The sequence below is a fragment of the Salmo trutta genome, chromosome 25, assembly GCF_901001165.1.
Source record: "Salmo trutta chromosome 25, fSalTru1.1, whole genome shotgun sequence".
Lineage (NCBI taxonomy): Eukaryota > Metazoa > Chordata > Actinopteri > Salmoniformes > Salmonidae > Salmo > Salmo trutta.
Window position 1 is genome coordinate 23,955,587 of NC_042981.1, and position 12,890 is coordinate 23,968,476.

General features: G+C 43.5%; 2 protein-coding genes across 3 annotated transcripts in view; one reads left to right on the forward strand and one right to left on the reverse strand.

Annotated features, from left to right (window-relative positions):
- LOC115161798 (runt-related transcription factor 3-like) overlaps positions 1-2,187 on the reverse strand; it is a 2,272-nt gene extending 85 nt beyond the window's left edge. Inside the window, exons 1-4 of the mRNA XM_029712575.1 lie at positions 1,957-2,187; positions 1,597-1,753; positions 1,126-1,233; positions 1-274 (exon numbers count right to left, since the gene is read on the reverse strand). The exon at positions 1-274 is cut by the window's left edge and continues 85 nt beyond it. Of these exons, the coding sequence (XP_029568435.1) occupies positions 1-274; positions 1,126-1,233; positions 1,597-1,753; positions 1,957-2,187 (770 nt within the window). The remainder of the gene's footprint in view (positions 275-1,125; positions 1,234-1,596; positions 1,754-1,956) is intronic.
- A 377-nt stretch (positions 2,188-2,564) lies between these two features.
- Positions 2,565-12,673, forward strand: supt3h (SPT3 homolog, SAGA and STAGA complex component). Of its 2 annotated transcripts, XM_029713285.1 has the most exons (12): positions 2,565-2,672; positions 3,507-3,601; positions 4,151-4,235; positions 4,388-4,474; positions 4,646-4,739; positions 6,251-6,387; positions 6,508-6,583; positions 6,653-6,765; positions 11,553-11,657; positions 11,824-11,949; positions 12,025-12,117; positions 12,247-12,673. In XM_029713285.1, exons 2-12 carry the CDS (start codon positions 3,510-3,512, stop codon positions 12,286-12,288), a joined length of 1,050 nt encoding a protein of 349 aa, XP_029569145.1. In that variant the 5' UTR covers positions 2,565-2,672; positions 3,507-3,509; the 3' UTR covers positions 12,289-12,673. The 2 variants fall into 2 exon arrangements, with proteins under 2 accessions (XP_029569145.1, XP_029569144.1); XM_029713284.1 differs by having other exon boundaries at positions 12,025-12,673.
- Positions 12,674-12,890: the final 217 nt, after the last annotated feature.

Sequence of the window (12,890 nt, forward strand, 5' to 3'; positions counted from 1 at the left end):
CCAGAAGTAAAGTGGTTTGTCCTGTCCCCCTCTGGCAGTGAGATGTAGTGGTTGGTCCCGGCAGGGGCTCCATAGTAGAGGATGGGGCTGCTGCTGGGCTGGAAGAGTCCACTGTGGGAGTGGGGGGGGAGAGTGGGGAAAGGTGGGGGGAGGTACGGGGGTGGAGGGGGGGTGACGGAGTAGGGGAAGGAGGAGAAGTGCATTCTGGGAGTGGACGAGAATGAGGAGAGGGGGGGAAACGGGCGATCAAACCCAGCAGCCAGGTCACACACACCTGGAAAACAGACACACACAGGGTCAGAGGGAACATCACTGTGTTACTGTGTGTGCGCATGTGTGCATGCATGTATGCCTACCTGAGAGGCCAGTGGTTCTTGAGGATGAAAAGGGGTAAGATTGATCATTGGTCCAGGGGGGGGAGGAAAGGGGCCTAGAGTCTGAGAGAGGGAAGGCTGGAGGGAGAGATAATGAAAGGAGCAGGGGATAAAGAAAGAAGGAGGGAGGGAGACAGGGAAGGAAGTGAGAGAGACAGGGAAGGAAGGGAGAGAGACAGGAAGGAAGTGAGAGAGACAGGGAAGGAAGTGAGAGAGACAGGGAAGGAAGTGAGAGAGACAGGGAAGGAAGTGGGATAGACAGGGAAGGCAGTGAGAGAGACAGGGAAGGAAGTGGGATAGACAGGGAAGGCAGTGAGAGAGACAGGGAAGGAAGTGGGATAGACAGGGAAGGCAGTGAGAGAGACAGGGAAGGCAGTGAGAGAGACAGGGAAGGAAGGGGGAGAGACAGGGAAGGCAGTGAGAGAGACAGGGAAGGACGTGGGATAGACAGGGAAGGAAGGGAGAGAGACAGGGAAGGAAGGGGATGAGACAGGGAAAGGAAGGGGTGAGACAGGGAAGGAAGGGAGAGAGACAGGGAAGGAAGGGGGAGAGACAGGGAAGGAAGGGAGAGAGACAGGGAAGGAAGGGAGAGAGACAGGGAAGGAAGGGGGAGAGAGAGAGAGAGAGAGTGATGGAGGGAAGGAGTAAAAGAGCAATGAGTGTTTCATATAGTTACTAGTATCTCATGAAAATATCAGTAATCTTTGGCCCATCAGTATACACAGAAAGAGATTTACTGCTCTGTTTTCACCTCTTGTTGGAGGGTTGGTGATGTTGTTGAGGGGGCGGAGACTCTGCATTGGCATGGCAATCCTGAAAAGCCCTGTTTTTGGACCCACCTCCAGCTTCTGCCTGTGACCTATCAGAGAGCAGCATACACAAGTAGTTATAGCCCTCTTCAATCAGAGGACACAGATGTCCCTGTCAAAAACCTGAGTCTGTGTGTGTGTGTGTGTGTGTGTGTGTGTGTGTGTGTGTGTGTGTGTGTGTGTGTGTGTGTGTGTGTGTGTGTGTGTGTGTGTGTGTGTGTGTGTGTACTCACGGCGTGGCTCTCTAGGTCCGTCTACAGTAACTTTGATAGCTCTGTGGTACGTGGCCACCTGGGGAGGACTGGTGAACACGGTTATGGTCAGATTAAAGCTTTTACCTGGAGAGAGAGAGAGACATGTTAAACACACACACACACACACACTCTGTTGTACACAAACACACACAAACACACCTCTCCCACTGCGTCCTACAAAGCGGAGGTCATTGAAGCGTGCTGTGCGTGATGTCATCAGCGTGGTGGCGTTCCGTAGCTCAGCTGAACAGTTCTCATCATTCCCTGCCATCACCGTGACTAGAACACCGTCACTTACATCACCCAGGGCAACCACCTGGAGAGGGAGGACGGAGGGGGGATGGAGGACAAATTAAATAGGGAGGGAAAAGATGCTCAATGGTCCCCTCACTAAACCGTTCAGTACCTCTCCCATGTGCACACTGTGTACTTTAAACACTGGCAAGCTGAAAGAAGGGCACTTTTATTTTGACATGAGGTCAAGTGATGACGACTCAGAATCCAGACTGTGTGTGTTACCGTGAAGGCACGTGGCAGAGTCTTGTTGCAACGCCAGTGTGCGGGGAGGCTGGACACCAGAAAGTTGGGGCTGTCGGTGGGCCTGAACTCAGCAGGAATGTCCCCTGTACTCCGGGGGCCACTGTCTTCATGCTGAGCTGTCACTCCCACTGTCCCATCTCTGGTCTTACCATGGAGCGATGGACTGAACCTACGGCTAGTGATCTGGGGATCTGGATGAAGAAGCAACATGATGAGACTCGATCTTCATTAGCCGACAAGCAAAAAGCCTTCTGAAGCCACAGAGGCCATAGAACAAGTAAAATCTGCTAAAAAACCCAGCTATGGCTGCATTCAACAGGCTAGTAAATAACATTGTTGGGAGCATATAGAGTGCGCAACTTTCTTTCTTGTCATTCATACAGTACTGTATTGTATACATATTTAAGTATTGTAAAAAAAAAAGTAAAAAGAAGGGTTAAACAGCACACACACACACACACACACACACACACACACGTCAGGCAGGACTTCGCACAACCTCCATAAAACAGGCCAAACTATTTTTGTCAGCTTCTGTCCACCAGGTGGCACAATGAGCCCGTGACAAAATCAACATTGCTGACGTCTTTCACTGTGCGACAAAACGACAAAGCAGCTTGTCCAAGTGCAGCAGTGGTTTGTAAAGAAACCTGTGACGAGGGACAAATAATCTTCTAGTAAATCGTTGAATCACGGTAAGATTACATTATTCTAACACCTTCTAAAGACATTCGACTAGCCCACTATTAGCCCGTAACTTCAATTTGACTGGTTCTGGCTGGGTTATGGGAGGAAGTGACAGACCTGTTTACTAGCTGGAGAATGGGAGTGTGTGTGTGTGTGTGTGTGTGTGTGTGTGTGTGTGTTGTGTTGTGTGTGTGTGCGCTTGCGTGTGTGCGTGCGTGCGCTACATCCTCTCTCTCTGTCTGTCTACAGCCACAGGTTTGAATACAGGAACGACTGTCCTACAGGATTCGCTCATGCAAACACTGAGAGAGGGGAGGGAGAGGAAGGCAGTGGTTAAGAGTTAAGCCAAGCAGCGAACAAAAACAGTCAAATTCATATTGTGACAATAGCAACAGCTGATTTGCCTGAGCTCAATTCTGGTTGATTGATTCCATCCTGTTCTTTTGTTTACCGCAGACCACTGTGTGTGTGTGTGTGTGTGTGTGTGTGTGTGTGTGTGTGTGTGTGTGTGTGTTTAATCACCGTGTGTGTGTGTTTGTAGACAGTGTGTGTTTGTGTATAGCTGTTTTTCGGTGCTACCAAAAACATGTTTGTGTAACTGTGGTGTGTGTTTAGGCTACTAGTCCATAGAGGAGCTGACTTGAAATATTACGACTGAATCAACACACCCAACAACTTCACTTAATAAACCATATGTGCCGATATAAATGTATTTTATAGAGCTGACATGTTTCCCTATGTAATAAGGATTATATCTGTTCTACACAGTAGCCTATATTTCTATCAGAAAGTGTTGTAATGTTGTCTTCCTGAACACGACCCTGGGGTGTGTGTGTGTGTAGGTGATGAGCAACAGTCCCATGGCAGGCTCTTCCAGCTCAGCGAGGGACCGCCCACCCACACGGACCAGCTTCATCCCCGAAATACAGAGCATGATGTAACTACACACACTGAGTCAGATTGCCCCCCACACACACACACACACACACACACACACACACACACACACACACACACACACACACACACACACGTAGACGTATAGATCCACTTACCCCAGTAGAGGTTGTGTTGGCTCGGGCTGAAGAGGCTGTTGGATGCCATGACAACAGTGTAACACAGAGGAAGCAGCTAGTTTCAGCAGTAGGTTGACCGTAGTGACGAAGGGTCGTTGTGTGGTCGGGTCCTGGTCCGCCACGCTAAGACGGTCTGCGTTGTGGTTCTGTGGTCCTGGAGCGGTGTGTGTGATGGCGTTCGGACCACAGCGTGGTCGCCATACTGCCTTGCTCCACCCTCATTCGACGAACCACATTAATCTGACTATGACATCACTGCCGTCACTCAGGTGTTCAACCCAACCTTTGCATAGAGATACACCACATCCCTCAACCTCACCTACTAGAACAGAGCCTGCATCCTGTGTGTGTGTGTGTGTGTCTGTGTGTGTGTTTCTAACCCGTCACGTGTGTGTGTGCGCGTGTTCTAGGTTTGCTCTGGGAGATGCTCGCAGACCCCTACATGAGACTGCTGCTCTGGTGGAGGACATTGTACACACCCAACTCATCAACCTGGTAACACACACACACACACACACACACACACACACATTTTAGTCCCTGTTCTCTCTCTGATACTGACAAACCTTTTCAACTACGAAACAGTAACTCATATCACTCCTCTCTTCCCTTCGTGTGTGTGTGTGTGTGTGTGTGTGTGTGTGAAGCTACAGCAGGCATGTGAGGGGGCGGTCCTTAGAGGGTCAAGGGTCATCTCAGCTGAGGACATCCTGTTCCTCATGAGGAGAGACAAGGTACACACCAGCTATATACACACGTACACCATACACAGACACACCATACACTCACACTATTTTCCGCCTGCAATACCTGTGAAGTACTGATTTCAGCTGACTGGCGTTAACTAGAAAACCGGAGGCCTGTAGTATTATTTTAGACTACATCAACTCTCTCTCTCCCTACAGAAGAAGGTGAGGAGGCTGTTAAGGTATCTACAGTTCAGAGACTACAAGTCTAAAGTGCTGAAAACCATTGACGACGAGGAACCACTGGAATCAGGTACTTGACACAGTACATGTAAAGCAGAAAGAATCCCATGACTGAAACTTAAGTCGATCTCAGATCTATTGTCTGGGGCCAAGTTATCCTCCCCTTTCATGTAAAAAGGTTGTGACCATCATACTTATAAGGAAAGATAATCATTTTGTATTTGTATTAAACTGCACGTTTGACCAATTCCAGTCCTCTTTGTTTAGGATGTCTGGGGTCCTCCCTGGAAAAATGTTATGTAGAAGGACTGAGAAGCTCAGTTCTGGTGACTTTTTAAAAGGACATTCGACTCTCAAATTAATGAAAATAAAATGATGCTGACACCATCTAAAATATAATTTCCACCTCCAGAAATGGGCCCAAAAACATATTGGTAAAAATGTTGTTAAAATGATATTGGACCAGGCATATAGCCTATGCATGGCCTATATTATCAGATGTGCTATTAGCAATAAGCATTATCACCTGTAGCCCAACTGATGCAGCATAGTGGCTATAAAATGTACATAGGCTGAAGCATGGGGTTGGTCTGTCTGCATTTACCCCATTGGACACAACATCCTGATTGCTATTATTAGTTATTACTATTTTATTATGAATCTGAATATATAAATAATTATTTGTTTTTATTTACTCTAAAAATCGTCTTTTTTTGTTTGTTTCTGTTACAAAGTATGTCATTGCCCTTTTAAGACGACATTGCCCCTTTAAGAGCTCTGTTGCACAGCTGCGCCAGAAACCAAGCTTGAAGCTGCATTTGTAAAAGAATGCCACACGATTGAAGGAGTAGAGAAATAAACGTGGTAGCAATGTACAACTCGGATCCCATATCTTTTTTTTCTTTTTTTTTTTAAAAGGCCGAAACTGCTTTAAAAAATATTTTCCCGCGATTGTATTAAGAATGGTTGTGCATTGACTGCTTGTCAGAATAACGTTACATGTTTCCCTTGAATGCGCCTAGAGATAAAAAAAATTCTGGCAAAGAACACAACAATAAGCCAACTATGTAAACTATTCTTCTATGGGGTTGTCTGATTTTGTTTTAAAAACAACATTAAATGGCAAAAATAGTAGCACTGAAAAGTTCCATCCTGAGTGATAAAGTATAGGCTTTGAATTATTTAGCCAGCAGCAACAGTAGGCTGGCTACACAACTGTTTGAGTTGAGCACTGCTGTGGTGCACATTATAGACTATGTAATTCCCTTCATCTGAACATCAGTGTCATCAACAATCATGAATGTCAGTTCAGTGCACACAACTTAACAGAGAACATTTTATATTTGAGAACATATTTTGTAGAACACACTTGCTTCTGTCAGTCATCTCCAAACCAGCCACCTTTACTGATCTCAAAAAATGACCTCTTCAGAATCCATATAATGGAAATCCGTCGCAGTGACGGATAACTTTAACCCTGCCTGAAGACTTGTTAGCTTCCAGTACTCCCAGAGAGTGCCTAGACTTTAGCTTAGAGGGCTAACATTGTCCCCTCTCTATCTCTCACTCACACACTGCTAGATAGGTGGGTTGTTGCCGGGAGTAACAAGCGCCAGCGGCTAGCAGGAGACTTCTTGTCCTGGGTGGACCAGACGGGAGAGTTCCTGTCCCTGTCTGACAACCAGGAAGTAGATGACGTCAAACTGGAACGACTGGAGGTCAGAACACACAAACAGACACACATACACAGTGTGTTAAAGTGGTATCTGGGTAGCAGCTCCCCTCAGTGATTATTAACTCCTCTCTCCACACGCTCTCATTACCTCTCCTCTCTGTAGAGGTTGGAAAGACAGACCAGAGGGATGGACAGTGCTCAGTACAGTGAGTTCTGTGAGAGTCGGCAGCTCAGCTTTGGTGAGTAACACTTCTTCTCCCAACATTTAACCCCTAACTCAGTCTCTGATAGATGTTGTGTGTGTGTAGCTAAGAAGGCATCTAAGTTCCGAGACTGGCTGGACTGCAGCAGTCTGGAGGTGAAGCCCAACACTGTTGCCATGGAGATCCTGTCCTATCTGGCTTATGAGACCACCGCTCAGGTATGTGTGTGTCTACCACCAGACCACTGCTAGTTAAAGAACTAAGTCTCCCACAATAAAAAACTTTACTGTAGTATTCACTGTAGTGTTTTTAAGGCTGTAGTATTCACTGTAGTGTTTCTCTAGTATACTATAGTATTCAATGTCGTGTTTTTGCGGACATTAATGTAGTATACTGTAGAATTTAGTGTCGTTTCTTTTACAGACATGACTGTAATATATACTATCATATTCACTGTATTGTTTATTTTACAGACATGACTGTAATATATACTATCATATTCACTGTATTGTTTATTTTGCGGACATGACTGTAGGATTTACTGTAGTGTTTTTACAGACATGACTATAGTATATACTACAGTAATCACTGTAGTGTTTCTTTTGTGGACATGACTGTAGTATACCTTAGTATTCACCTGTCGTGTTTTTGCAGACTTTACTGTAGTATTAACTGTAGTGTTTCTTTTGCAGACAACTGTAGTATAGTATTCACCCAGACTTTACTGTAGTATTCTTTGTAGTGTTTTTGCAGACATGACTGTAATATACTATAGTATTCACTGTATTGTGTCTTTTGCGGACATAACTGTAGTATACTAAAGTATTCACTAGTGTTTTTGCAGACATAATTGTAGAACACTATATGATTCACTGTAGTGTTTGTGCGGACATGACTGTAGTGTACTGTAGTATTTACTCTAGTTTTTGCTGACTTTACTGTAGCATACTAGAATTCACTGCAATATTTTTGTGGACAAATCAAATCAAAGGTTATTGGTCCACAGCAAGTGGGGACAACAGACTGGGATAGGGAAAGATTGAATATGTCCGTAAACACTCCAGCCAGCTGGTCTGCACATGCCCTAAGGACACGGTTTGGGATGCCATCTGGGCCGGCAGCCTTGCGAGTTTTAACGAGAATGATAGCTCACACTGCTTGTTAGAGGCGGAGGCCCGCCTCTGCAGCTCTGTGTTTTCCTCAAAGCAGGTGAAATAGGTGTTTAGCTTGTCCGGGAGGAAGGCGTCAATGTCCATGACGTGCCTGGCTTTCCCTTAATAATCAGTGACTTTCTGGAGTCCCACAGTGCCTTCAGAAAGTATTCACACCGCTTGACGTTTTCCACATTTTGTTGTGTCACTGGCCTACACACAATATCTGGTAATGTCAAAGTGGAATTATGTTTTTGGACATTTTTACTAATGAATTAAAAAATGTAATCTGAAATGTCTTGAATCAATAAGTATTCAACCCCTTTGTTAAGGCAAACATAAATAAGTTCAGGAGTAAAAATTTGCATGGACTGATCTGTGAATACTATAGTATACTAGTCATGTCTGCAAAAACACTACAATAAATACTACAGTATACTAGTCATGTCTGCAAAAACACTACAGTAAATACTACAGTATATTAGTCATGTCTGCAAAAACACTACAGTAAATAATACAGTATACTAGTCATGTCTGCAAAAACACTACAGTAAATAACAGTATACTAGTCATGTCTGCAAAAACACTACAGTAAATAATACAGTATACTACACTCATGCCCGCAAAAACACATTGAATACTACAGTAAAGTCTGCAAAAACACTACAATGAACACTATAGTATATAAATATAGTAATACTACAATATTTAGACCTTAGTATGCTATAGTATTTTTTTATGTGGGTTAGCTGTTAATGTGTAACATATTTGAACAAGGATCACAATGGAAGTAAATGTTCAACTTTCTTGTGTTATTCTCGACAAATTTCTAAATGCATTGTATCCATATTTAAATTTCTAAATGCATTGTATCCATATTTAAATTTCTAAATGCATTGTATCCATATTTAAATTTCTAAATGCATTGTATCCATATTTAAATTTCTAAATGCATTGTATCCATATTTAAATTTCTAAATGCATTGTATCCATATTTAAATTTCTAAATGCATTGTATCCATATTTAAATTTCTAAATGCATTGTATCCATATTTAAATTTCTAAATGCATTGTATCCATATTTAAATTTCTAAATGCATTGTATCCATATTTAAATTTCTAAATGCATTGTATCCATATTTAAATTTCTAAATGCATTGTATCCATATTTAAATTTCTAAATGCATTGTATCCATATTTGTGTTTGTGTTGTGTTTTTAAATAGTCAAATAAAATCAATCAATCAAGGGATACTACAGTGTAGAGTATAGTATTCAACACTATACTACAAATTGATATAATCTCAGCAAAAAATAAACATCCTCTCACTGTCAACTGCGTTTATTTTCAGCAAACTTAACATGTGTAAATATTTGAATGATCATAAGATTCAACAACTGAGACATAAACTGAACAAGTTCCACAGACATGTGACTAACAGAAATTGAATAATGTGTCCCTGAACAAAGGTGGGGTCAAAATCAAAAGTAACAGTCAGTATCTGGTGTGGCCACCAGCTGCATTAAATACTGCAGTGCATCTCCTCCTCATGGACTGCACCAGATTTGCCAGTTCTTGCTGTGAGATGTTACCCTACTCTTCCACCAAGGCACCTGCAAGTTCCCGGACATTTCTGGGGGGAATGGCCCTAGCCCTCACCCTCCGATCCAACAGGTCCCAGACGTGCTCAATGGGATTGAGATCCGGGCTCTTCGCTGGCCATGGCAGAACACTGGCATTCCTATCTTGCAGGAAATCACGCACAGAACGAGCAGTATGGCTGGTGGCATTGTCATGCTGGAGGGTCATGTCAGGATGAGCCTGCAGGAAGGGTACCACATGAGGGAGGAGGATGTCTTCCCTGTAACGCACAGTGTTGAGATTGCCTGCAATGACAACAAGCTCAATCCGATGATGCTGTGACACACCGCCCCAGACCATGTCGGACCCTCCACCTCCAAATCGATCCTGCTCCAGAGTACAGGCCTCGGTGTAAGACTCATTCCTTCGACGATAAACGCGAATCCGACCATCACCCCTGGTGAGACAAAACCACGACTCGTCAGAGAAGAGCACTTTTTGCCAGTCCTGTCTGGTCCAGCGACGGTGGGTTTGTGCCCATAGGCAACGTTGTTGCCGGTGATGTCTGGTGAGGACCTGCCTTACAACAGGCCTACAAGCCCTCAGTCCAGCCTCTCTCAGCCTATTGCGGACAGTCTGAGCACTGATGGAGGGATTGTGAGTTCCTGGTGTAACTCGGGCAGTTGTTGTTGCCATCCTGTACCTGTCCCGCAGGTGTGATGTTCAGATATACCGAACCTGTGCAGGTGTTGTTACACGTGGTCTGCCACTGCGAGGACGATCAGCTGTCCGTCCTGTCTCCCTGTAGCGCTGTCTTTGGCGTCTCACAGTACGGACATTGCAATTCATTGCCCTGGCCACATCTACATGCCTCCTTGCAGAATACCTAAGGCACGTTCACGCAGATGAGCAGGGACCCTGGGCATCTTTCTTTTGGTGTTCTTCAGAGTCAGGACACTAAAGAGGCCTTTCTACTAAGTTTTCATAACTGTGACCTTAATTGCCTACCGTCTGTAAGCTGTTACTGTCTTAACGACTGTTCCACAGGTGCATGTTCATTAATTGTTTATGGTTCATTGAACAAGCATGAGAAACAGTGTTTACACCCTTTACAATGAAGATCTGTGAAGTTATTTGGATTTTTACAAATTATCTTTGAAAGACAGGGTCCTGAAAAAGGGCCGTTTCTTTTTTTTGCTGAGTTTAGTAAGCACTACACGATCGAGGGGGAACCTCAGAGGAAATCCCTGCCATGAGGTCCCCAAGGACAGCACGTTCAAATAAAAACAGAATTGACAAAGCTAACAGCTACTCGTAAACCTAGCTAGAAGTCCAATTGATTAAAACATTCTAAAGTCAGCACTACTTGATTGAGGGACACTGCAGTGTGATGTATATTATTCTACACAGTATACTACAAAATTCTAGAGTAAGCACTACATGATTGAAGGTGCAAAAGAAAGCCCCTAAAAATTGTCAAGACTCCAGCCATCCAAGTCAGACTGTTCTCTCTGCTACCGCACGGCAAGCGGTACCAGAGCACCAAGTCTAGGTCCAAAAGGCTCCTTAACAGCTTCTACCCCCAAGCCATAAGACTCCTGAACAGTTCATCAAAATGCTATTTGGACTATTTGCATTGACCCTCATTTGTACTCTGTTTATTATCTATGCATAGTCACTTTACCCCTACCTACATGTACATATTACCTCAATTACCTTGACTAACCTGTACCCCCGCACATTGACTCGGTACCGGTACCCCTTGTATACTGCCTCGTTATTGTTATTTTATTGTTACTTTTTTTACTTTAGTTTATTTATTTTTTGTATATAGCCTTGTTATTGTGTTACTTTAGTTTATTTAGCAAATATTTTCTTACAAGCTCTTAACCAACAATGCAGAGTAAGTAAGCATTTCACGGTAAGGTCTACAATTGTTGTATTCGGTGGATGAGACAAATAAAATTGTATTTAATACTACAGTGTGTAGTAAAGTATTCTACAGTGTAATACAAAATATTAAAGTAACCACTAAACGAGCGAGGGATACTACAATGTGTAGTACAGTATACTATGACATTCTATAGTAAGCACTACGTGATCGAGGGATACTACAGTGTGGAGTATGGGATTCTACAGTATACTACAGTTTACTGCAGAATTCTATAGTAGGTACTATAGTGTTCTATAGTAAACTGTAGTATTTTTTTATGTGGGCTGTATCGTTGCTCTGTTTGGATTACAATATTCACTCCCTCTCTTTCTCTCTCTAGCTGGTAGATCTGTCTCTGTTAGTGAAACAGGATATGACTCCAAAGACAGACCCCTTCAGCCATGTTGTGTCTGCCAGCTTCATACACTACCACAGCAATACAGAGGTAAGTTAACACACACACTCCTCTGTTAGCCAGCTAACAGGAGTAGCAGCTAGCTAACTTGCTATTCCTACTTGCCGCTCATTTAAAACATGTTCTCTCCCTTCCACCTCTCTACCTTCCCCCTCTCTCTCCCCCCCTCTCTCTCCCTTCTCTATCTCTCTCTCAGGTAAAGAGAGATCCAGAATCTCCAGAGACCACGCCCCCCTCCACTCCTGGCTCATCCCACTCCTCTAAACCCTCGAATGGAGGCTTGGGATTGGACAGTAAGACCAGGCAAAGGAAACGCAAGAAGGTCTGTTAAGATAGTTTTTTTTTGTGTTGCACAGCTTGTGTGTATACCGTGTGTTAAAGTGTGTGTGTGTTTCAGAGCTCAGCAGTGAGTGGTGTGGAGCCTCCCAGTGGAGCCATTCAGCCCTGCCACATCAGAGAGGCCATCAGACGCTACAGTTACAGACACACGGTACACTCATCTCCCTTTCATTCCTCTTCCCTCCCCAACTTCCTATATGTACTGTAGGACTGTCCTCTCACAAAACAACTGGTTGGAAGTAATCAATATAACAAACACGGTCCCTCTGTCCTCTTCCAGAGTGCTAATAGGGGGAATGGGATGGCGTTCCTGGCCTGCTAAAGGCAGAAGACAAATGATTCGATAGGCTGTTATTTTTTTATGATTTGAGATTCTTACCATAAAGACAGACAGGAAGTGAACTATTTCTGTTGAAGCCCAGACAACATCCTGTCATGATATGTCACTTAGTCTGTGTTTACACAGGCAGCCCAATTCCGATCTTTTTTCCACTAATTGGTCTTTTGACCAATCCCATCAGATCTTTTCACATCAGATATTTTTCAGATCTGGTTGGTTAGACCAATTAGTGAAAAAAAATCTGAATTGGGCTGCCTTTGTAAACACAGCCTTAGTGTCCGGTTCATTTTTGTCCACATTCGCTCACATTGATTATGCATCACTGGTTTATATAAAAAGTTGTCTTTAATAAAGCTATTTGATTAGACTGACTCAGTTATTCAACACTAACCACATTTCCATCCAGTTTTATGCCATACTGAATAAAAATTATCTTCATGACAGCTGTGATGGAAATAAGGTCTGTTACAATTTTATAAATACCGACAGAATTTGTTCGTTTGACATGGTGGGATCTTTTTGTCGGTAAAATTAATTATGCAAGATATGGTGGCAAATAATATTAAAACCATATCGAAGTCATG

What these genes read in the sequence shown, in the direction of transcription:
- supt3h (XM_029713284.1), top strand. Translation starts at nt 3,510, where the DNA reads ATGAGCAACAGTCCCATGGCAGGCTCTTCCAGCTCAGCGAGGGACCGC. An exon ending in ACACCCAACTCATCAACCTG is followed by an intron (nt 4,236 to 4,387) that starts GTAACACACACA and finishes GTGTGTGTGAAG; the next exon opens with CTACAGCAGGCATGTGAGGG. An exon ending in ACTACCACAGCAATACAGAG is followed by an intron (nt 11,658 to 11,823) that starts GTAAGTTAACAC and finishes TCTCTCTCTCAG; the next exon opens with GTAAAGAGAGATCCAGAATC.